Source organism: Schistocerca gregaria, chromosome 5 (genome assembly GCF_023897955.1).
Source record: "Schistocerca gregaria isolate iqSchGreg1 chromosome 5, iqSchGreg1.2, whole genome shotgun sequence".
NCBI lineage: Eukaryota > Metazoa > Arthropoda > Insecta > Orthoptera > Acrididae > Schistocerca > Schistocerca gregaria.
This window is the reverse complement of record NC_064924.1, coordinates 90,357,620-90,381,942: the sequence shown is the minus strand read 5'-3', so window position 1 is coordinate 90,381,942 and position 24,323 is coordinate 90,357,620. Positions and strand designations below refer to the sequence as shown.

Below are 24,323 nucleotides of genomic sequence, written 5' to 3'. Positions count from 1 at the left end.
CCAAGATTTTGCAGGATAATTTAATGATATTTTGTGTGAGACTTGGCGTGGTGCTTTCAAAGTAATGTTTAATTTGGACCTCAGAAGTTGATGGTCTGTCAAACCCTGAGTGCCTCTCATAGCATGTGTGATCAGTACTTCACCAAGATCTTTTTTCTGTACGATGACATAATCTAGAAGATGCCAGTGCTTAGACCTTGGGTGCATCCACATCGTTTTATATGTATTGGGCATCCAAAAATATGTATTTGTCAAACAAAGTTCAAATTCAGCACGAAATTAAAAAATCAAGGCCATTTGAGTTGCATTTTCCATTTCCATGGCGATCAATTACTCCATTCCCGGCACTGAAATCACTGCCAACCCGAGCATTGAAATCTCCAAGCAACAAGACTTTATCTGCAGAAGGAATGCTCTGAAGTATGTATTGGAGATCTTGGTAGAACTTTTACTTCTCTTCATCTGAAGATGGCAGTGTAGGTGAATAGACACTGATCAGTTGAAAGTATTTCTTAGATGTTAATTGATGTCTCTGCATTATGATTCTGTCGCTGATGCCTTTTGGAAGTTCCATCAGTGAACACGCCAGTTTATTGCTTATGGCAAAGCATACACCACTTCCCGCCCTTTCAGTAGATGGTTTCCCACTCCAGTAGTAGGTGTAGCCTCCAAGCTGTTCATACAGCTCTCCGGAGTCACTATGATGTGTTTCACTTAGGGTGGTGATGTCTATGTTATATCTAGCCAACTCTCTAGCAATAAGTGCTGTCTTTCTCTCTGGACATTGATTATGGTCATTATCCAGTAACGTACATTCCATGTACCAGTCATAAGGTGGTTAATGCAAGTATTTCCTTTACTAGTTTTTCGACCAAAGATTTTGGTGAACAAGTGACTACGGTTTGCCACTTGCACTGAGCAGAGACAGGCTATGTTTAGGCTACCTTTTCTAGGCTCCTCCCCAGATTAGGGAAAACACAGCGATCCTAAATAGGGCTGTTTTGCTGTCTGACGAGCTGCTGAACTAGTCCTCCCATCCCTGTCAAGTCCCAGAACAACCATCACCGTCTGACTGCCTAATGTGCAGAGCATCTACTATGGTTTGGCAACACCACACTGTTGCCCCACCACTAGTACTCTATCACCACAGGACTCTTTAAAAAAGACTCGTAGCCCATGAAATTTTGCCGGAGTCATCTGCGTGTGAATAGATTTTAGTGCACAAGCAGTTGCGCAGGTGCAGAACCTTTAGTAACAAGGAACATAATGTGGTATCAACATGGTGGGAGTCCAGCACATTTTCTGCTGATGGCTAGAAATGAGTTGCAGAGACAATTCTTAAATCGTTGGATTGGACCCGGAGGAGACGTGTCGTGGCGGGTTCGTTCGCCAGACTTGACGTCTCTGGATTTTTTTCTTGTGAGAATTCATAAAAGATATCGTTTTTAAAGACATACCAACTACACCTTAAGATATGCGAGAGAGAATAGTCAGAGCACATGCCTTGATAAGTACCAATGTGATAAGGAATACCACACAATCCATGATAAGAAGATTGCAGCACTAAATAGATACAAATGGTCATCACTTCAAACACCTTCTGTAATGGACGTTTGTGTCACCTTTGTGACCTCTGTTGACCTTACTCTTACACATCATTGGATTCATCTCAAAAGCCAGAGGGGGGAGTGTTTACCTTCAAATACCCCACCTAGCAACAAAAAACCAACGTCATATTCCTATATGGTTTAATCATGATCTACATCAAGTTTACTAAACAACGTCACAGATTGTTATGTTTCCAGTGCTAGAAATCCATACCCAAGAGGAAAAAAGGCATACCTCCAATCATCAAAATTTCGATTTACAACTGTAAACTAACACGGCTTCATTTTTAGAAGAATGATAGCTATTGTGCTCAAGACCAAGGTTGATTTAGGTAGAGTTAAATGGACAAGTACCCTTTTAACACTACGGAAATCATGAGTTGGAGTAGGGCCTCCTCTCTTCTTGCACAAATGAAGCAGTGTTTAATATTACAAATATGGTCCAAATTTGAAATTGCACATACTGGACTTACACCATATTATCTTTCCAGTACAGAAATACTGCTTGTAAATGTGTGAATTTTCCCCAGAATATGATACCAAATGCCATAGACCCAACAGAGCACTAATACATAAATAAAATAAATTTTGACAGCAAAGATTATTCTGGTCGTAAACAACAATATTCTGCATCAATTACACTCGACAGTGGAATATGTCCTTCTTATATAACAAAGATGCTGTAACTTACCAAACAAGAAAATGCTGGTATGTTGATAGACACAATAAAAAAAACACACACACACACACACACACACACACATATATATATATATATATATATATATATTAAAAACAAAGAACAAAACACACACACAGAATTACTAGCTTTCGCAACCGATGGTTGCTTCTTCAGGAAGGAGAGGGAAAGACGAAAGGATGTGGGTTTTAAGGGAGAGGGTAAGGAGTCATTCCAATACCGGGAGCGGAAAGACTTCCCTTAGGGGAAAAAAGGACAGGTGTACACTCGCGCGCGCGCCCACACACACACACACACACACACACACACACACACACACACACACACACACACACACACATATCCATCCGCACACACACAGACACAAGCAGACATATTTAAAGGCAAGATGAAAAGGATGTGGGTTTTAAGGGAGAAGGTAAGGAGTCATTCCAATCCCGGGAGCAGAAAGACTTACCCTGGGGGGGAAAAAAGGTAAGTCTTTCCGCTCCCGGGATTTGAATGACTCCTCACCCTCTCCCTTAAAACCCACATCCTTTCGTCTTTCCCTTTCCTTCCCTCTTTCCTGATGAAGCAACTTTGGGTTGCCAAAGCTTGAATATTTGTGTGATTGCAAGTTTTTTTTTTTTTTTTTTTTTTTTTTACTGTGTCTATTAACATACCAGCTCTTTTTCGTTTGGTGATGTTTTGACCCCTCTGCTGCGATCTTCTTCAGGGTCTTGTGGTGTCCACTGTAGATTGGGCACTCAATATACAGTGAACCCCACAAGATACTTAAAATGATCCCATCAGAGGTGTCAAAACATCAATTGTTGGAAGAAATACGATGCAGCCCAATTTTAACTTCACTTACAATAGCCAAAAAGCCTTTAGAGCTACATCTAATGCTGCTGTTAAATCAAACGACACACTTACTGTGCCCAATTTCTCATTTAGTTCTGCAAGTGTGTCACACACCATTTGATATATTTTGCAGATACTACAGCTGCCAGTAGTAGTGACACAGTGACTGCAAAGGGGGGCGGGGGAGCTTTGCCAGCTTTCACTATAAGTAGGGCACCAAGCAGAGGCACAGCAATCAACACATGAGCCACTGGCCGCTACGTCACACGTTGTGTCTGGATCTGTGCAAAAGAATGGAGCAGGACTACAACTGAACGATTCAATTGCTTTCTGTGTTAATGATGATCTTTTCATCTCTGGTTATCTATTTTATGACTTTCTTTGCTTAGGGATTTGGTCATACATGGATTACTCTTTTTGTTGGTTTTACTGGCACACCTTGTGCTTCGTTTGATCTATACACATCTACAAATACAATGTCACCTGCGTATAATATAGCATACTTGTCTCTTTTATTAAATAAAGAGAGTATGACAACAGTAGAGGTGGGGACAGATCATATACATTTGTCAATGATAGCTGTCACTGCGAAAACTATGGGATGTAATGTAAATGATTTACTAAATAAAACTCTCATATAAGTGACATCATATTAGAACGTGGTTATGTAGTTGACATTTACTCTCCGTTTCCAGTGCACGGGGACAGAAAAAAAAAAAACAAACACTTTGGTTCCCTATTATTTCTTGAAATTATTATTATTTTTTTGCTATAATATCATAAATTCTGCGATTCTTTCAATATACTTGTGAGTGCACACATACCCATGCACACAAGAAAGAATTTAAAAAAGGGTGAGGAAAACATGAATAGCCTAATCTCATTCTGCAAGTAGCATATCATCTTAGCAGACAATTGGGCATGGATGGCTATTGCTTCTAGAGTAGGCTTAACTTGCACTCTAGTGATCGATCACTGAAAGTGTTTCAGTGTACCAGTGTGCAAACTCCTCCATATGGCCTCTCAGTATTTACTAAGCTTTTGCAAAAGACAGGTAATTTCTGACATTATGAAGACAATGTCCTTCATATATCAACTCCTGTATAGCAACACATAATGGATAAATGGTCACAAGATGAAAGCGCTCTGCTAGGTGGTGGAGATAATTTTTTGCTGTTCCACTGAACTAATGTGAAGGCAGCAATGATGGATGTTATTTTGCTGGTTGTTTCTGCACCTCCTGCGAGAATACTGTAATTACATGGGTTCCTCAGCATTTAGAGTGGCAGAATGATCAGTTACAACAAATAGTTCCAATTTTGGTTTAAATTTTTCTCCTTTATCTTTTTGTATGTGTGAGGTTTCAGTTCTTATTGGAATTAAGCAGTTTTAAATTCTGGATATGATGATGATTGGGCTGTCCTACAAATTTACACCTTTGCTTCTTTGAACTCCTAGCTAGTGTCCGGCCACAGATCTAGTTTGCTCTGGGTGAGCTCCGTGGTTAGTGTCCCCCGACCCGGCAACTGGGAACAAATTCTCTCCTAGTTGAGCTCCCTGCTGGTGCCATAGGGCTGGAGGCTAAGTGTGGTTTATTCTATGGTTATGGCAAATATAACAGTATAAAGGTCATCTAAGTTCCAAATAGTATTACATGCAGATTAGGCACAATGGTTGCAAAATTTGTTGTTAGGATGGAACTGTTCATACTTCATTCTGGCATTAAAGCACAAAAGGCTATCAAATGTTTCATGTTACTGCATTTTTATTTATTTCTTTGGTACAGGACTCACTGAACTTTCATGGTGCTGCCCTGGATAATTAACATAACATTTTAAGGTGGTAGTAGGGGGTGAGCAAAGGCTGTTCACAGGAGCTATCTTTATGTGGTGCTCTTCCACTATTTAAACAAATAGATTCATTCATGCAGTGACAGAACATATATCCAAAACACAAGTGCTGGAAACAACTCATCGCTGTAGGAAGATGAGGTTAGACATACCATCTGTACATCATAACTAACATTTTCAGGTAGAATCCTCTCTTTAAAAGGAAGTATAAATGCACCCACATCTATCTGGTGACTGCCCTTTGTACCTCTCAGTGTGACATGCCAAATGGACTTGTCACCATAGGTTGGCATGCAATTCATCATCAGGCTGAAGTGTAAAATCTCCATGGAATATAATACCTTGATCCATCCTTTTTATACAGGGTGTTTCTGGCTGGTACGTCTTACAGTGTATTGCTACTTCGAAATGCATACGACTGTGTAGTCATTATCCTTGTGGTCAAGAGAGATCCATCTCTAGTCTCTTCTAATGCAGCTGCTTCTTCAAACTTGTCCTCAATATGTTTTGCAAAGAATAGCGATTTTGTTGTTGTAAAAGTATCTCCACTGGTTCTAGAGCAGACCAGTACTATATGAACTGTTTAGTTCCATTTCCACCACTGTTACTCGTATCTGGTATGGGCGTCTCTCACTAGAGTAATATTCTAGTATGGGTTGACGAGAGTTGGCATCCTGGTCTGAGCTGCTGGAGTTTACTATCATATGTGTGCTAGGTGTGCTTGCTTATGTGAATGAATGGTGTTTGTTTCTCTTTCTTTTCATTACAAAGGCTGTGTCCAAAAGTTTGTGTGTAAGTGTCTTAATTGTGCCTGTCCATAATGTTGTGTGTCATCTTTATGATAGCAATTTATCTTTTTCTATGGTGTTAAGAAACTGTGCAGATCTATTGCATTTTCCCAGCATCCTATCAATGAACTCAAGTCTGTCACATAGTTTACTTATGAGAGACTGAGTAATCATTTCATATGCCCACAAACTGTTACACTCAAGTATTCCTACGAGTTGACTGGTCCAAACTGTGACTACCTGATGTAGCTGTCCATTTAGTGAAGCACACAATTACACATTGCCAGTCTTTGACCACTTTGAAATCTTATAAATATCTGACTGAACATTTTTCAGATAGTGTTTCATAAAAGATGATTCACCAGTGGAGTGAGGTTGCTATTAATATACAACTTGAGCAGCAAAGGACAAGACTGCTCCCTGTGGCAACTTCTACATCAATCAATGGCTTTCTATTCACAATAACATGCTGCAGCTTTCCTGTCTAAGAAACATAAGCACAGTCAAATTTCATCTGATACCTCACATGAAAGTAGTTTTGATAGTAAATGTTGCTGTGGTTGGGTAAGTCAAATACTTTTTGGAAGTCGAGAAATGCTGCATTTACCTGATTGCCTTGATCCATGGTTTTAAGGATGTTATGAGAGAAAAATTTGAGTTGGGTTTCCCATAAATGATTTTTCATAGTTGCAGAACTAATCAAGGTGTACACTATTTTTTTTTAAAAAAACTTAGAAACTTAACCTAAATGTGTATTCACAATAATATATTACTATATTGCTTAACAGTACTTGGGGGTTACACCATCTAAATTTAGTCTAGTAAATGAGAAGGAAAGCTACTGCTTTGAAAAAATGTATTATGCTTCCTTCACCATATTAAATAGCTGCTGTTCATCTCTTATTGGTGGGTAAATAGTTACTTGGATCATACTGATATTTTTTAATAGTACTTACCTTCACCTGTAAAAACTGTTCTGTTTACAGAACATTGCTTGTACGCTGCTAATAGAATATTTAAATCCCTGAAACTACATAGTTAATCTGTTAAAAAAGTGGCTTATTACGTAAGTTTCTAATTTTCCACTGAACTTATTGCGATTCTCAATTTCTTTCTTTATATTAGATGGCAGCCTTTTGACCTTAGACCTGTAAATTATTTTGTACGGCATTTTGAGTGTGCAGTTCACAGTCTTACTGAAAGAAGTCTACGACGCACGACGACCGCCCCTCCCTCCCACCCCTGGATTCACTAGACTAAGCTCTAATATTATGCTAGTCATTGCACGTAAACAGCTGATGCTGATGTAAACTGGCTGTGTTGGAACCACTTCTCCACGTCCAGACAAGTAATGTTTTGTGGTTAAAGAAACCATGAAAATACCTTTTCTGTTGATGTAATAACAGCTGTCGTCGTTCTTCTTGATCTTTAATTTTTGAGCGAGCCTTATAATAATCTGCGAATTCTGACGTGACTTTGTGTGTTTGCAACTCCTTGTTCATACTGGCCGCTTTCTCCCATACCAACAAACACTGAAAACTGAACACAAAATCTCCAGCAGCCGAACTCACTTGGCGATAGTGATTTATTTTTTCCATGATGACAAATTTGCAGCTATATGGAAAACTTGATTTTGTTTATTTTCATATCCGTTCTCACATAAATAATGCTTGTTTGGTACTTTTGCCTTTTATTTGCAAAATAACATGTAAGAAGTTCAGAGACTGTTTGAAAAACCTAATAATATTTTCGATCCTTACTTCGATAGCTGTTGGCTACACTGTAAAACGGCCATCAAGTTTTCGTGGGTTGCCGCCGATTGCGATTACAGAGTAGAATATAGTTTCCACTTTCAAGTGAGAGTAAGTTGATATTGATGTAAGTAAGATTGTTAGAGGTGAATTGTACAGCCATTAAAACCACGTTTCAGAGTTTTAACATTTTATGCTATGCTATGTTATATGTATGTATAATTTTGTCATTAATGTCATATTAACCTCCCGCTAAAGCAAACATGCCCAAGAAGACGAAGGATGAAGATTCATCATCGTCAGATTCTGGCCCAGACGATGTGAGTAAAATTTTATGATCTATTGGGAGAAAAATAATTATTTAGAATTCATAAATGTTTTATTTAGCCTAGACCTCTTTTTGCCTACAATTCTCTGCGCACCATTCCTTAACTAGATGTAGTACATCAGACCGTTGAGATCTGGGGGGGTGGGTTAAACAAAAGGGAGTAAGACCGAAACTGTTGTTCCGATATTGATTAGATTAAAAATTTTAATAAATTTCGTTTAATGATAAAGTAATGTGATATAAAATACGAGATAAATAAAGTGCGTTTTTAGAAGGAAGAATTTCAGATTTTTGTCCCACATGAGGCTGTTTCTATGTGGTAACGTACAGTGTAGCTGTGGGTCGAGCAAGGTTTACTATCTTCGTCATGGTGAGCATTCAAATAAAGAAAGCGAAGTCATGTCGTCACCACTCTTGTGTTACCGCACGGCACTCTTTCGTTAATCTGTAATTTGTTGCTTTAAGTTTATTCCCCACATATGTCGTGCTAGTAGTGTACTGTAGTAATATGCTTAAAGAATGAGGATTGCAACATGTTTTTTAACTACTATTTATTTGAATTACTTTTAGTACGAAGAGTATAAATTTGTGTGTGTGTGTGTGTGTGTGTGTGGTGGGGGGGAGGGGCAGAGTCAAGAGCCATTGCAGGCTGCTTGAGGCAGCAATGATTAAATGGTACAAAAGGGTGGTGGAGATTTACATATCTGAACTGTGTTGCTTTACTATGCATTTATCATATTGCACACATGTAACATTTTTTCATTGTTTTTAGGTGAATCCACCACCATCTAAAAAGAGTAAGGGTGCCAGTTCAGCACCTAAAGGGAAAAGTGGTGGGGGAGGTGGTGGGGGCAGTGGTGATGATGAGCACAAGTGGCTGTTGGAAAAGAAGAGGTTCGTCACTGTGCGTGAATTTAGGGGCCAAGTTTATGTGGATATCAGAGAGTACTATGAAAATGATGGTGAACTAAAACCAGGAAAGAAAGGTTAGTCATGGAAACCTATTTATCTTAGTTTGTCACCATGTTCTTAAAGCATTAGGACACTCAAAAGTTCTTTGTGCTTAGTGGAATTTGGGTAAAATGCAACACGCCTTTAAGATCATTACATTTAAAATATTTACTCAATGATAGGGTGTGAATTAAAAATGTAGGTAGCCTTACTCTAATGTCAATACTTACAAAAATACATGCAGTTGTATGGGGCTGCAGGACTTTGTTCAGAAACACCATGGATCAGAAAGTTTAGTGTTTTCTGCAGTCAGTGTTGGTATTGATTGAATTAGAACTTGAAATTGTCTGAATCACTATTAGATTTTATGGGGTACTGTAGTACCCTCCAGCTTTGTTTTCTGGTTATTTTATCAGTGTTGAGTCGTATGTTTGTTGGCTACATCCTTTGCAGCTTGTAACCATATCAGGTGTTTCTTTAATGAAGTCTAAAATTTTATCCTCGTAACACTTTCCATGCTAATTCCTCTCAAATATATTCATGTAATATAGGTAGTTGATAACAGTAAGTTTAAATTTATCTTGTAGTAGGCAGTTTGCACTGTGTGTGTACTTAATAAGCCTAGGTGAAAAAGAACTTTTTGTTGGTCACCTATTATCATTTCTTCACACTGCTCAATGATTTAAGCCTTGTTGAAGTATGTACCAATGAAGAGCAGTAAATTTTTACAGGAATCCAGTGAAGAGCAGTGTTTCACAGGAATTCGTTGTACAGCATGCATGTACTTTTGTGTGCCATTACCTAATGAACTTTGTAGCTTTCATTATCTTTAACCACAGTGGATGAGTTAACCACTCCCCAGGTGCTGCGAATGTGTTTAAGTATGGTACCTGGGTTTTCCTGAACCACTATTGACATGTTTACATGTGCTGTTTCACTGACCTCTCACTGTCGAGGATAAGTGCAGTGTAATTGGAAAGAACCATGGGAGATTTGAAAACCTGAGAGCTTAAGTGTAGAAGATGGTGCAAAAAGCAAGATAGTGATTACTGACAAAATGTTGCTCTAGAGTTAATAAGTGTGGAAAGCTAAATGCACTGTATGTGGTAAAGGTAAGAGGAAAAGGTACTGAACATAATTAAGGTCAGGCGGGTGATGAGAACCAAGACATGTTGTAATGAGTTACCACTTCTGGAGTTCTGAGAAACTGGTATCTGGGGGAAGAATCAACATTGCACATTCGTTAAAACAGGCAATGAGGCCACGACTGTTGTGTTGCAGGGCATTATCTGTAAGAAGACATTGGGTGCTGCCAGTATACCATATGCCCTCTGCTTATGCCCATTCATTGTAACTAATAACTTGGTGGAAACGGGCAGTGTGTAGATACTGGTGGTAACACACTATCCTGTTGCAGAGCTTGCTCTACATAAGTCAATCTGTCGCTGCACACTTTACCACATGTGCCACCTGGAATTTTCTTCCATATGTGTGTGTTCTGCTACTGCCACTTGGTTTTTATCCAACCAGTCAAATTGTCTTAAAAATTTAGTATTTTTATTGGAAGAATTTGTATGTTAGTTAATGCCTTTTGATTTGTGAAAAAAAAAATCAAAACATTGAAAGCAGTCAGAGTAATTTCATATTGCCAACATTGTTATTTGTGGTTCTAGCAGACAATTTAGATTTCGTCAGTGAGAATGAAGGAATAGTGTAGTCCACGCAGAATAAGGTGGCTGGTAGATATGCAATGGGCAAGGCACCTACGGGGAGAGTAGTGGTGGGGGTTATGAGCTAGTGCTGTAGGGCAATGCAGAGTGCCAGTGAAGTGCCATTCTAAACTGAAGTCTGCGGTCAAGTTTTTTGTAAATATTAAGTAGAAAACCTTCATGCTCACACTTGCCCGGTGATCAGAGAGATCTATTACTTCTGCTTTGGGTAGTATCTAAAAAGAATTCTGGTGAAAATGCAACAAAACCAATGACTAACTTAAATGTGGTTTGTTAACTTGTAACTTTCAGTATAGCTACATGAGTGACATTCATTTATCTTGTTGCACTTTTTAAAAATGCACAGCAAAGTATACACAGTGTCACCTCACTAAAGTATTTTGCAGATGCAATTGTGAGAGTATTCTGAAACACTGGTTTATCAAGTAAGAAACTGAGGAAAAGGAAGGTCAGTAGCTTATGAAAAAGCATATCCTCAAAATAAAAATAAAGGTGCAGTGCCTTAACTTGCATAGTTCCAGAACCTATAGTATTCCTCATTTCACAAGCTATTGAGGGCGCTTGAAATAAAATTCTTTCATCAAAAAATCTGTAATTTGTGGAATAACAAGGTACGTAATGAAATTTTGCATAATACCCACATGGCAAAGTATTCTCCTCTTTGTGCGTTATCATTTCCCAAAACTTCATTTCAGTATCGCAAACCATTAAATAAATACAAGGAATGTTGGTGATGCTTTATTTTAGCTTTGTCACTGCTGCTCACGATGGCAAATGAGTGTATTAGCTAAATTTAATACACTACAACATATTATGTGGTACACACCAAACATAAACTCGTAGTACTCCATAGTTTCATTGCTATTTTTTTTTTAATTTGGCTAAGTGTCTTACTTCCATACAGGTATCACAATAACTATCACCATTAATGAAATGAGCACTTCATCTTGAAACTTACATACAAAGTTATACACAATGTGAAAAGGAAATTGTTAGACTGAGTATTGATGTAAAATCAGTTTGAGAAAGACTGCCTCGATTCTGTGAATGCTGACAGGCCAATAGGGGGCTAACATGTCGGCTTTCCCTTCTGAACAAACAATTGAACTTGACCAGTGCTTTGGACAAAAATTGGTCACTTCACATTGTCCACTGTATTCATATATCTATTTTGCAGTTGACAGTCTATGGTTCGGTGTGGTCTCCCCCCCCCAGGTAGATAATTGGTAGGGGACAAGTTTGTTTTTGCAATAAGTGCAAATTATGCCCCAAAATATGAAAACTCCAAATTACCTAATAAAAGCTTTCTTGTAGCAAATTACATCCAGATGAATTATTGTACTTGCGATAGTTGGAAATAGTTTTATTTTTAAATGAGGGAAGAGTGTTATCTTTGTCGATCATAAGGTTTGATTACAAAACACCAGAATGTATCGGTGATTCCTGTGACTGCGTCAGTTCTGCTTTCACAGAGGCAGAGAAAACTGGTGTCTCCTGTGAGAGGGTCATAACTCAGTTTCCCACACTGCTCTTCTCCACTTGGCAGTCTTAATTGTAGTTTGCTTGGGCTCACAGCAGCCTTCCAGTTTGTAGGCTGCCAGTTAGGAGATTTGAACCCAGATCTCCCGCTTTGCACTCCAACACCACGTCCACACAACCATGATGCTGTGATTCTTGCAATTTGCCCAGTGTGTCACATCTTATCTTGGACTGTTCACTGTTATTATTTTGCTCTTTTTTTAAAAAAAAAGAAAAAAAGTACACTTACTTCCTGTTATCGTGCTTGATCTGTGTTCTGGTCTTGATGGGCTATTCATTGGACCATTTTTCCACTAAATCTGTAAATCTGAGGGGGGGGGGGTGTACAATGGGAGTTTCCCTTGTCAAACATAATAGGAAGAAAATGTGGCAATATTTGGTCGTATCAGCTCACCTCTGTCTTTTAATGGTTCTTATATTACTTGCAAAACTGAATTTCTGATGAGCGCCTGTTTTTGAAAATCAAGCTGCGCACATATAAAACAATTGATAACCATTAAAAGGACCACAACTAATGTGAAATAATGGGTGTGATGCAAGTTGTGGAGATTGTATCCCTACAGTATGTAATACCAATTTGACTGATGGCCATAAGCTAGACTTCTAATATGGAAACTATGATATGGGAAATAGAGGGTTAGAGATCAACAGGGAAAAACTGCATGTTTGTAGAAAGGTTTACTTGGCAGTGTACCCTGTCAGTCTAAAAAGCTTAAAGGCTGAATTAAGAAAACAGATTTTATGATGTTGGTTTTAATGCTTCAGATATTCTACATAATCTCCCCCACTTGAGTACTATACACAGAATGTTCATACAATTGTGTGAAAATTGCAGAAAAATCCTTCTTTGTGACATTCAACGTGTACATCATGTTCGCATTTTGTATGGCCTAGGGGAACCATCACAGCCCCATTTTGCACTCTGTGTTATGTTCATATTGATAGGTCTTGTTACCTGTGATTATTATTTTAGATTGTCTGCATTTTGCATTTCAGTGGTCATGGCAGGTGTTTAGGTGCCATTGTATTTGTTCAGGTTCTAAGACATGTGGAAAAACTTTCACCTGCTTTTCTCTTCAAAACATTTTGGAGATTTTGTGAAGCATTTATTAACAAATCTGACAGTGAGAGCTGAAACTCTCTCCCACAAGGGACATGAGGGAAGACCCAGGCAGCTGTCCACATACAGCAGGCTGTGTGTGTGTTGTAGGGTTTATCCTAATTTCTACTCTTAATTATTCCAACCAAGATTAAATGGTCATTCAGGGCCCCAAATAACAGAAGTAACAGGTGTCAGGAAACAATAGTGAGTGTTTAACCCTGTAATTAGGTGAGGTTTACCATAAAAAATTGCATGTAATTATTTTGGCACACATGACAGTGAATTGACGGTGAAATTACATAACTTTAACTAATGGATGCTCAGACAGTAATTCTGTGACTTTTCACAACTTATACTGAGGCAGGGCCATGTTGACACGGGAAACCTTGTACCTTCAATCATTTCAAGGATGATAATGGCCTGTAGGCTGAGGTTAACATACTGTCTGTTTCTCATGATCTTTCACACTTTTTTTTTTCTTGTACCCAACCTATAGAGCAATTACATTGATGGGGTTAGAGGCATGGTAGTGACAGTGGATGTGACTCAGTGGGTATTGTATTGTGATGATGCCAGTTGGTAGCATGTGCTACAGTATGGGTTTGCTCACAAGTGATAAAATTTACAAAATGCATCAAATTGGTGATTAAAGTGAAATGTGAGTGAACTGACAGGTTAGTGTCTGTGGTGATAAATCTACAACATTAACAGGTGAAGATTATTTCTTTACTTGTTAGTGACTAGGTATGTTTGGGACACAAGATTCCAGTCTGAACAAATGAAGGTGCAAACTGAGGCTGGGGTACTGTACAAATAATTGCATTACTATGTGGCTTAAACTGCTGGTTCCTATATCTTGATTATTACACATGGGCAAGGTGGCATAGTAACTTCCATTGAAATCACAGCAAGCACTTGATCAGATACATGGGTGCAAAAATTACATCAGTGCACAAGTGCTGCTTAGTGCATACAATGCTGGAGATAAATGGTCTCTCTTTACCTATAATTAAATCATGAGCTTGCTGAAGAATGTCAGTGTGAATCCCAAATGCATTGTATCTAACTGATGAAGGTGGCAGTGCACCTAGTGATTGGGTGGAGAGAATTAGAAATCAAATTGTGCTCAGTACAAGAGCTGTCAAGTTTCTGCATAACTTGTGATTAGGACTGGAGTTGTGGCGTTCACTGCAGTTGAAATTGCAATTACTGGTCTGAAACTTGAAGAGTTTAATGCAGCAAAATCTTTCGTCGAAAGGCAAGATGTGTGTATGGATGAGGTATCTAGCAAAATTCCATACACAATATGAAAAAGGTATAGCAGGTGCAGGGCAGGCATAAAAGTTCATCAGTTCAAGGTCTGTGAACATTAGCCCGACCCACGAGGTAATCCAGCACATTGGCCATTTATGCAGAGCTTTCAGAGGTTCGTGCGAAAGGTTGTGGTAAAATATACTGTGGAGATACATGCAAGTTGTGTGTTAGTTAGCTATTGAAATTGAAGCTTGCAGTAGCATGCCCAAAATATTAGAGGACAGCAATTGTTTCATAATTAGTAGTGTTGGTGTGTCAGATAATCATGGAGGTTTTTAAGGAAGTGGAATTGAGACAGTTTGTAGGGCATAGTGTCAGAATCAGTCATGCATGCATACCAGAAAAAGGTGGCACAGTAACTTCCAAATGTAGCAGGTTTAACTCGCAACAGGGAATGGATGTAAATTGTTCCTTGCAAAGGGGAAAGGGATATGACAGTGTGTGCAGGAGTATCACCAATACAAAATCAAAATACATCAAAAACAAAGAAATTAAAGTGCCAATTCCAAAGTACAAAGTCCTCATAGTAAGTCAGTTAATAAAAGTAACAAAAGGGCAACACACCTAACTGTGGCCAGCAGGTATGAAGGTGACAAGGTCTTAAGTTCAGTAGTATCTATAAAAGATTACCCTAGACAAAAAAAATCAAACTAAAAGTCAGGGAGGTATTCTGGTACTAAATGTCAGTAGCAAAATTTCGTGAACATTGCCTGTAAGGCCAAACGTACAATAAATGAAAAGTGCCAGTTTGCTTTTGTTCTACAATATATTGTTGAACAAAAGGAAACTGGTGCTTTTCATTTATTATGATGATGATCTACAAAGGACCGAAGGAAGATTCTGTTAACCATACACCGTAGGACATGAATTTATAGTAAGCCAAATAATCAGAGAGAGAATAACTTATAACTAAGTAGTCCACAGTGTAGTCATATTGTACACAACATACATAATAATCTACGTGGCAGTGGCATATCAGGATCTCGCTGGTAACCTAGGAAGGCAAGAACCATTCTCGTAGATGTAATATTTGTAAATTAAACATTATGAAAAGATAATGTATAAAAAGGCAGTAAGATATTTTTCACTTCTGTAGTCTCAGATCCTTCCATGTTGTAGCTAGTTGCTGCAGCATTTGTCAGTGTAAATTAAATAAATATTGATATAACATTTAATGTCTTGAATGGTAAAAGAATTGAAAACTCTCAAAGATCATGAAGTGTGAATGTCAAAGCAGTGAATCGTATCTAGTGGTTTGTTCTTGAAGTATTATAAGTAATAACTTGTAGTAATGTAAGGTAACAGTGATTTTTGGATAAGTAGCAGATAAAGTAAAATTGTTGTAGAAGTGTAATATGTGAATGTGACAGCTCTAGAATTTAGATTTTAATCAGTGTAGACATGATTGGGATGTTTGTGGATGTTGAGAAAGATTGTTATAGCAGTAATGCACCTGCGGCCAGAATTGCAAAAAGTGTTCAGTGATCCAGTACAAGCAGTTGGCAGGGTTCACACAGTGTTAACACTCGGGTTCCACTGCAGCTGTATGCATTAAACTGTGTGGTGAGGTAACAGTGGACATGTGTAATGGGTGCTGTCTCAGTAAGCAAGTGATATATAGGAACTTCGCTCGATGTTAAATATACTCCAACATGTTTCTCCATTAAGGACTTCTTGATTTAAAAAAAAAATGAACTTGATATCGAGACTTGCTAAAATGTGGCTAAATTGGGTTCAAAGCATGTATTCGTAATTTAATGCATATTTCCTCCTTCACATGCTGGCGGTACATAAATCAACGCGTCTTTGACAGCGTGTGTCGCCAAATGCATGCCTTATGTCAGAGTAAAGCTGGGTTACTCTAGTGATAGCCTTCCAATATTTCAGTAAAGTGCAAGGTACGTGAGTAACTAAGGAAATGTGTGCAGCAAAGTTGGTCAAGTGACACTATAGGTACACTTGCACTCAACATGCTCATTTAATAAATGGAATCTGAAATTCCTTGTGCAACATATAGTTCAGTGATCAGCAGATCTCTTGTGCAAGTCTTAGCACAAGGCTAAGTTTAAAGTCAAATAAGTTAAAGGTTACTCAGCAAAGCCAAAAAAGGTGTGGAAATATATAATGAAAATATTATTGTAGAAAATAAAATAACAAAGGATGAAGTTAGAATACTCATATGCCTGGGTTACTTAACATACCAAAAAAATATGATGGCAGATACAGGGTGAATTAATGCAAAAATATCAATGCAACAGGCATAGTGGTTACTGGAAATACTGTGAATGAACTACAGGCTCCAGCTGTCGTGAAGTTAGCTGGGCTGTTAAGGTTGCGTAAGTAAGCTGTGTGTGTGTGTGTGTGTCTCTCGGTGGTGTGATGTTTCCTTGCATGTTTTGTGCTGTGATTCAAAAACTCCCTATTTGCACTGCAGCCAGCTGGTTTTCCTTGATCGACCAGTGGACCATAATTACCACTGTGCTTAGACAGGTGACCAGCAGGAAGGTGGACGGTGTTCTGTAACAGCTGTGTTCGTATATCTAGCACAACTCTGATTTCTTCATAAATTTTGTGGCAACGTTACTGTTTTGTGTGGTGACAACATTATAACAATACTTTTCAAAGTGAATTCTCCCTCTTCATTTTTATGAAACATAATGCATTGATACTGCTGAAAAATATATTGCTCCCATAATCCTTCTCAATTAAAGTTTAATAAATTTCCTGTAATTGTCATGTTATATGACCTCAGTAAACATACATTAAAACTCCTTTAGTACTTACCTCATACTAAACTAAGACAATGGATTTCATTACAGGTTTAAATTCATGTAAATGAAAGTGTATAATGAGAATACCAATGTGTTTGTGATGTCAGCAAAACATTCAACATAGTTTTAAACTTAAGGAACTGGAAAGGCAAAATCTTGAAAAATGGTTCTTAACCTTGTCATAGAGGAGGACCATTGGCAGCTAAGTACAGGCAGTTCAGTAACAGATAATGCAACTTTGTATCATATGTATATCCAATGCTTTTGCATCGGAAATACACAGATTAACTGTCAAGAAACCCATGGAAGGAATTTCCCATAATAGGACTAACCATGAAAATTAAGTTGATAATTTATTTGCTGAATTTCAGGACATAGAATAAAATGACACATTCTGTACATGAATATCAATAAACGATGATACATACTTTTGGCTCCCCCCACCCATGAACCTTGCCGTTGGTGGGGAGGCTTGCGTGCCTCAGCAATACAGATAGCCGTACCGTAGGTACAACCACAACGGAGGGGTATCTGTTGAGAGGCCAGACAAATGTGTGGTTCCTGAAGATGGGCAGCAGCCTTTCAGTAGTTGCAAGGACAACAGTCTGGATGATTGACTGATCTGGCCTTGTAGCAATAACCAAAAGGCCTTGCTGTGCTGGTACTGCGAATGGCTGAAAGCAAGGGGAAACTACGGCCGTAATTTTTCCCGAGGGCATGCAGCTTTACTGTATGATTAAATGATGATGGCGTCTTCTTGGGTAAAATAGTCCCCCATTCGGATCTCCGGGTGGGGACTACTCAAGAGGATGTCGTTATGAGGAGAAAGAAAACTGGCATTCTACGGATCGAAGTGTGGAATGTCAGATCCCTTAATCGGGCAGGTAGGTTAGAAAATTTAAAAAGGGAAATGGGTAGGTTAAAGTTGGATATAGTGGGAATTAGTGAAGTTCGGTGGCAGGAGGAACCTGACTTTTGGTCAGGTGAATACAGAGTTATAAATACAAAATCAAATAGGGGTAATGTAGGAGTAGGTTTAATAATGAATTAAAAAAAATAGGAATGCGGGTAAGCTCCTATAAACAGCATAGTGAACACATTGTGGCCAAGATAGACACGAAGCCCATGCCTACTACAGTAGTACAAGTTTATATGCCAACTAGCTCTACAGATGATGAAGAAATTGATGAAATATGATGAGATAAAAGAAATTATTCAGGTAGTGAAGGGAGACGAAAATTTAATAGTCATGGGTGACTGGAATTAGTGTAGGAATAGGGAGAGAAGGAAACGTAGTAGGTGAATATGGACTGGGGCAAAGAAATGAGAGGAAGCTGCCTGGTAGAATTTTGCACAGAGCACAACTTTATCATAGGTAACACTTGGTTCAAGAATCATAAAAAAGGTTGTATACATGGAAGAACCCTGGAGATATTAAAAGGTATCAGATTATATAATGATAAGACAGATTTAGGAACCAGGTTTTAAATTGTAAGTCATTTCCAGGGGCAGATGTGGACTCTGACCACAATCTATTGGTTATGAACTGTAGATTAAAACTAAAGAAACAGAAAAAAAGGTGGGAAATTAAGGAGATGGGACCTGGATAAACTGAAAGAACCAGAGGTTGTACAGAGTTTCAGGGACAGCACAAGGGAACAATTGACAGGAATGGGGGAAAGAAGTACAGTAGAAGAAGAATGGGTAGCTTTGAGGATGAAGTAATGAAGGCAGCGGAGGATAAAGTAGGTAAAAAGACGAGGGCTAGTAGAAATCCTTGGGTAACAGAAGAAATATTGAATTTAATTGATGAAAGGAGAAAATATAAAGATGCAGTAAATGAAGCAGGCAAAAAGGAATACAAATGTCTCAAAAATGAGATCGACAGGAAGAGCAAAATGGCTAAGCAGGGATGGTTAGAGGACAAATGTAAGGATGTAGAGGCTTATTTCACTAGGGGTAAGATAGATACTGCCTACAGGAAAATTAAAGATACCTTTGGAGATGAGAGAACCACTTGTATGAATATCAAGAGCTCAGATGGAAACCCAGTTCTAAGCAAAGAAGGGAAAGCAGAAAGGTGGAAGGAGTATATAGAGGACCTATGCAAGGGCGATGAACTTGAGGACAATATTATGGAAATGGAAGAGGATGTAGATGAAGATGAAATGGGAGATACGAAACTGCATGAAGAGTTTGACTGAGCATTGAAAGACCTGAGTCGAAACAAGGCCCCGGGAGTAGACAACATTCCATTAGAACTACTGACAGCCTTGGGAGAGCCAGTCCTGACAAAACTCTACCATCTGGTGAGCAAGATGTATGAGACAGGCGAAATAGCCTCAGACTTCAAGAAGAATATAATAATTCCAATACCAAAGCAAGCAGGTGTTGACAGATGTGAAAATTACCAAATAATCAGTTTAATAAGCCACAGCTGCAAAATACTAACACAAATTCTTTACAGACGAATGGAAATAATAGTAGAAGCTGACCTCGGGGAAGATCGGTTTGGATTCTGTAGAAACACTGGAACACGTTAGGCAATACTGACCTTATGACTCATCTTAGAAGAAAGATTAAGGAAAGGCAAACCTATGTTTCTAGCATTTGTAGACTTAGACAGTATTTGACAATGTTGACTGGAATACTCTTTCAAATTCTAAAGGTGGCAGGGGTAAAATACAGGGAGCGAAAGGCTATTTACAATTTGTACAGAAAGCAGATGGCAGTTATGAGTCGAGGGACATGAAAGGGAAGCAGTGGTTGGGAAGGGAGTAAGACAGGCTTGTAGCCTCTCCCTGATTTTATTCAATCTGTATATTAAGCAAGCAGTAAAGGAAACAAAAGAAAAATTCGGAGTAGGTATTAAAATCCATGGAGAAGAAATAAAAACTTTGAGGTTTGCTGATGACATTGTAATTCTGTCAGACAGCAAAGGACTTGGAAGAGCAGTTGAATGGAATGGATAGTGTCTTGATAGGAGGATATAAGATGAACATCAACAAAAGCAAAACTAGGGTAATGGAATGTAGTCGAATTGAGTAGAGTGATGCTGAGGGAATTAGATTAGGAAATGAGACACTTAAAGTAGTAAGAGTTTTGCTATTTGGGGAACAAAATAACTGATGATGGTTGAAGTAGAGGATATAAAATGTAGACAGGCAATGGCAAGAAAAGCGTTTCTGAAGAAGAGAAATTTGGTTCCATCGAGTATAGATTTAAGTGTCAAGAAGTCGTTTCTGGAAGTATTTGTATGGAGTGTAGCAATGTATGGAAGTGAAACATGGACGATAAATAGTTTGGACAAAAAGAGAATAGAAGCTTTTGAAATGTGGTGCTACAGAAGAATGCTGAAGATTAGATGGGTAGATCCCATAACTAATGAGGAAGTATTGAATAGGATTGGGGAGAAGAGAAGTTTGTGGCACAACTTGACCGGAAGAAGGGATCGGTTGGTAGGACATGTTCTGAGGCATCAAGGGAGCACCAATTTAGTATTGGAGGGCAGTGCGGAGGGTAAAAATCGTAGAGGGAGACAGATGAATACACTAAGCAGATTCAGAAGGATGTAGGTTGCAGTAGGTACTGGGAGATGAAGCTTGCACAGGATAGAGTAGCATGGAGAGCTGCATCAAACCAGTCTCAGGACTGAAGACGACGACAACAACAACAACAACAATTTTGGCTACCTGGAATTCTGATGCAGGCTTGAGAACATTATTATCCTATGTTTTTAGGAATGTTGGTATAACACCAGGATATGCGGTTTCGGGAAACACAAATGACAGGCCTGTCTGTTTTTCATGCCAGTCTAGGTACAGGGATTGGTGTCCACAGCATCAAAGACTGTATTGCATTGAAGGTGAAAGGGATGGCAGCTATACATGGTGATGTGGAATTGTGGACAGTGTGGAAGATTGTCACGGTGGCAGCACCACATCGGCATGTGAAACCTCGACCAGTATGCGGTAATAGTGGTACAGATGAGAGGTCACTAATGGCAACTGTGGAATCCATACAGAGGAAATGTATTACAGAGGCTGCATGGAGTCTGACTGCACTTACTGTGGATGCTTGCGGTGCCGAAATAAAGAACATGCAACTCGCATGCTAAAATAAAGCCCCACGGGCAGTAAAGTTAAACTGCTACTGCTTCATCCAAGTTTGTTGTCGACCTGTAACTAAAGAGTGCAAATTATGATTGACGTCACTTGTACATGGCTGGTTGAGCAGTCTTCTTTATGGAGGAAGGGCAAGGGTAGAACGACACAGAACTCTATTTGTTAACATGGTTGAAAATTTATTGGATTTTCATCAAAGTATAGGCATAGAGATCAGAGTAGTAGTGGAAGGTGTGCTGAGCCAATGAAGGTGAACGGATAAGTGGAGGAATCTTGCATTACCAGGTGTTGAGACGAAGTTGCCCCACATTACCTATCTGGTCTCATGATTGTTTGGCATACCTATTGTGGTGATTTGAACTGGTCAGAACTAGTGGTTTTCACAACAGGTGTCTTGCTTGTGAACTGCTGACAGAAAGCAACGGAGCTAGGCAGCTAACAAACTCGGTGGCTAGCTGTTGTTGAGAATGAAATAAGACTTAGAATAAAATTTAGCAAGAATTATTTCCTATTAAACCCAGTGCTGCACACTAATATTTTTTAATTTTCTTTTACGGAAGTTGTACACTTCAAGAATTTTTCTCTCTGTAATCTTTCTTTGTGGAAAAATATCTCACAGGCAGACAGACAGATGCAGATATCGTGGGAGCTGCAAGCAACAGTCGGAAGAGGACGGGGAAGGGAAAGGAATAGTAGTCTAAGTATCAGGAGAGAGGAACACTGTCTAGAGTGTGCCGGGGTCTAAATTGCCACCAGGTGGAGTGTCAGGAGTTGTGGGGCAGAGGCGGAGAAAAAAAAGGAGTGGGGAAAGAGAGAAGATGGGTGGATATGCTGGCAGAGGACTGCAAATAAAGTGTGGGAGATGAGAATGGGCATTCAGACAGGCACTGTATCCCGGACCTAGTTCGTAAACAGATCTAACGTGCCATTTCCTCATCACACCACCCCCAAGAACCATCCACAGAGGACTGCCCCCTTCATCACCCAGTACCACTCAAGCCTGAAACAACTGAAACCCGTCCTTCACGAGTTCTTTGATTACCTATCATCGTGCCCCTGAAACGAGGGACATGCTAACTGATATACTTCCCACCCCCTCCTAAAGTCGTTCTGTTGCCAGCCCAACATCATCATCCTAGCCTAGTCCATCCCTGTGCCTCTACCAATACCTTGCCACAAGGATCATATCCCTGGGGAAGACCCAGGTGGAAAACATTCCCAATCCACCTTCCCAGCACTTCTATTCCAGTCCTGTTACAGGTTTATCCTAATCAACCAGGGGCCAGACTGCCTGTGAGAGCACCCATATCATTTACCAGCTCTACTGCAATTGTTGCACAGCTTTTTACATTGCTGACTACAAGCCAGCTGTCCACCAGGATGAATGGCCACTGCCAAGCTGTGGCCAAGAGGAAAGTAGACCACCCTGTGGCACAACATGCAGCTGAACATAACACACTTAATTTCAGTTGCTGCTTTACTACCTGAGCAATCTGGATCGTCCCCTCCACCACCAGCATTTTCAAAAATGCACAGATGGGAGTGATCCTTTCGGTACATTTCTCTACTCCCATAATTACTCTGGCCTCAACCTAAGGTAACATACTGTCACCACACCCTTCATCCATCAGTTTCTGTTCCCTCTGTCTTAGCATTTCCTAGCCATTCTCATCTACCGCCCTGTTCATTTGCAGCCCTGTGCCAATGCATCCACCTGTCCTTCCCCACTCCTCTCGTGCCCCCCCCCCCTCCCCTCCCCTCTGCCCTGCCCCACAACCTCCTGATGCTGTGCCTGTTGGGGAAACTAGTCCGTGCACAGTCTATCAGACAGTGTTCATCCCTCTCCCCAGTTGTACACTATCACTTCCCCTTCCCCACCCCCTCCAGATCGCAAACATGTGATTGATGCATTCGGGCCCGAGATGCTGGAGTTGGCAGTCGTGTGTATGAGGTGTGCTTGCTTGTGTGTGAGAATGGTCTCTTTCTTTACTGATGGAGTCTGTGGCTGAAAGCTTTATGTAAGTGTCTTTTAATTGTGCCTGTCTGCAACATGGCTTTTAATTCTTTTTCTTCTTTAATGCACTTATGATACTCACGTAGGATGTCGTTTAACTACCCTTCCAACATATTTTCACATCTGAAGTTGTTTGTAATTGATATTGAAAATTGAATGTGGGTAAAGGTAATATTATTACTACCCATTTTTAAAGACATAGAGAGACCATTGGCAATAGAAGACTGGACGTTTATAAGAAGAAATCTAGTGTTGCATTGAGATATTGGTATTGTTTTCAAATTCTGTAATTGCTTTGAGCTTTCCTCCTCCTGAGAATTGAAGTGTTCTAAAGTTTTTGCTATAGGGTTTCATGTACTTTTGAATAGGTAAAAATGGTTTTACTTCATAAAGGTTGAATTTGTTTCATTAGTTGCTGTTTCTTGTGTTTAATTTACAGATCTAAGTTCTTCCAAACATAAATTAGAACTGTGATCATAATTTTTTACTTGCTACTGTTAGTTTTTTATAGTGTATTGAAATAGGCTGTTTTTTTGATGAGATGGACAATAGTATCCAGCATACTTTTTGAGAAGCAGTTATGGTCTGAGTCAATTTGTGAGCAAGCATGTGGTGTGCATTAGGAAATGTTACTTTTGTTTGCTGTAATGGGGCACCTATCACTTATTCAGGAATGAAGTTGTCAGTATGGATTTAGTTTTCTTAATAAACTTTTAGTGTTATTTTCATTAAAGCATAACTCTTCTCTCTCCTTCCTGTTAATTGTTAATTTGTTGACTGTTGTTGTTGTCTTCAGTCCTGAGACTGGTTTGATGCAGCTCTCAATTTGTTGACTATTAAATACAAAATTACCAAAGTGTTGCTTTTCTCTACAGGAATCAGCCTGACAGCAAGTGCTTGGCGGAAATTGC

At 39.2% G+C, this 24,323-nt stretch overlaps 2 protein-coding genes across 4 annotated transcripts in view; one reads left to right on the top strand and one right to left on the bottom strand.

The window, feature by feature from the left end:
• The window catches only part of LOC126272982 (snurportin-1-like), an 86,448-nt gene extending 79,065 nt beyond the window's left edge, over positions 1-7,383 (bottom strand). The window contains exon 1 of one of the 2 annotated variants that reach the window (XM_049976326.1): positions 7,172-7,383. In XM_049976326.1, the coding sequence (XP_049832283.1) occupies positions 7,172-7,290 (119 nt within the window). In that variant the 5' untranslated portion in view covers positions 7,291-7,383. The remainder of the gene's footprint in view (positions 1-7,171) is intronic. The other variant, XM_049976327.1, reaches the window with a different exon arrangement.
• Positions 7,384-7,564: 181 nt separating this feature from the next.
• The window catches only part of LOC126272986 (RNA polymerase II transcriptional coactivator-like), a 17,005-nt gene continuing 246 nt past the window's right edge, over positions 7,565-24,323 (top strand). Inside the window, exons 1-4 of one of the 2 annotated variants that reach the window (XM_049976335.1) lie at positions 7,565-7,650; positions 7,798-7,859; positions 8,640-8,853; positions 24,288-24,323. The exon at positions 24,288-24,323 is cut by the window's right edge and continues 246 nt beyond it. In XM_049976335.1, the coding sequence (XP_049832292.1) occupies positions 7,803-7,859; positions 8,640-8,853; positions 24,288-24,323 (307 nt within the window). In that variant the 5' untranslated portion in view covers positions 7,565-7,650; positions 7,798-7,802. Of the gene's footprint in view, positions 7,667-7,797; positions 7,860-8,639; positions 8,854-24,287 lie in introns of both variants that reach the window. The other variant, XM_049976334.1, reaches the window with a different exon arrangement.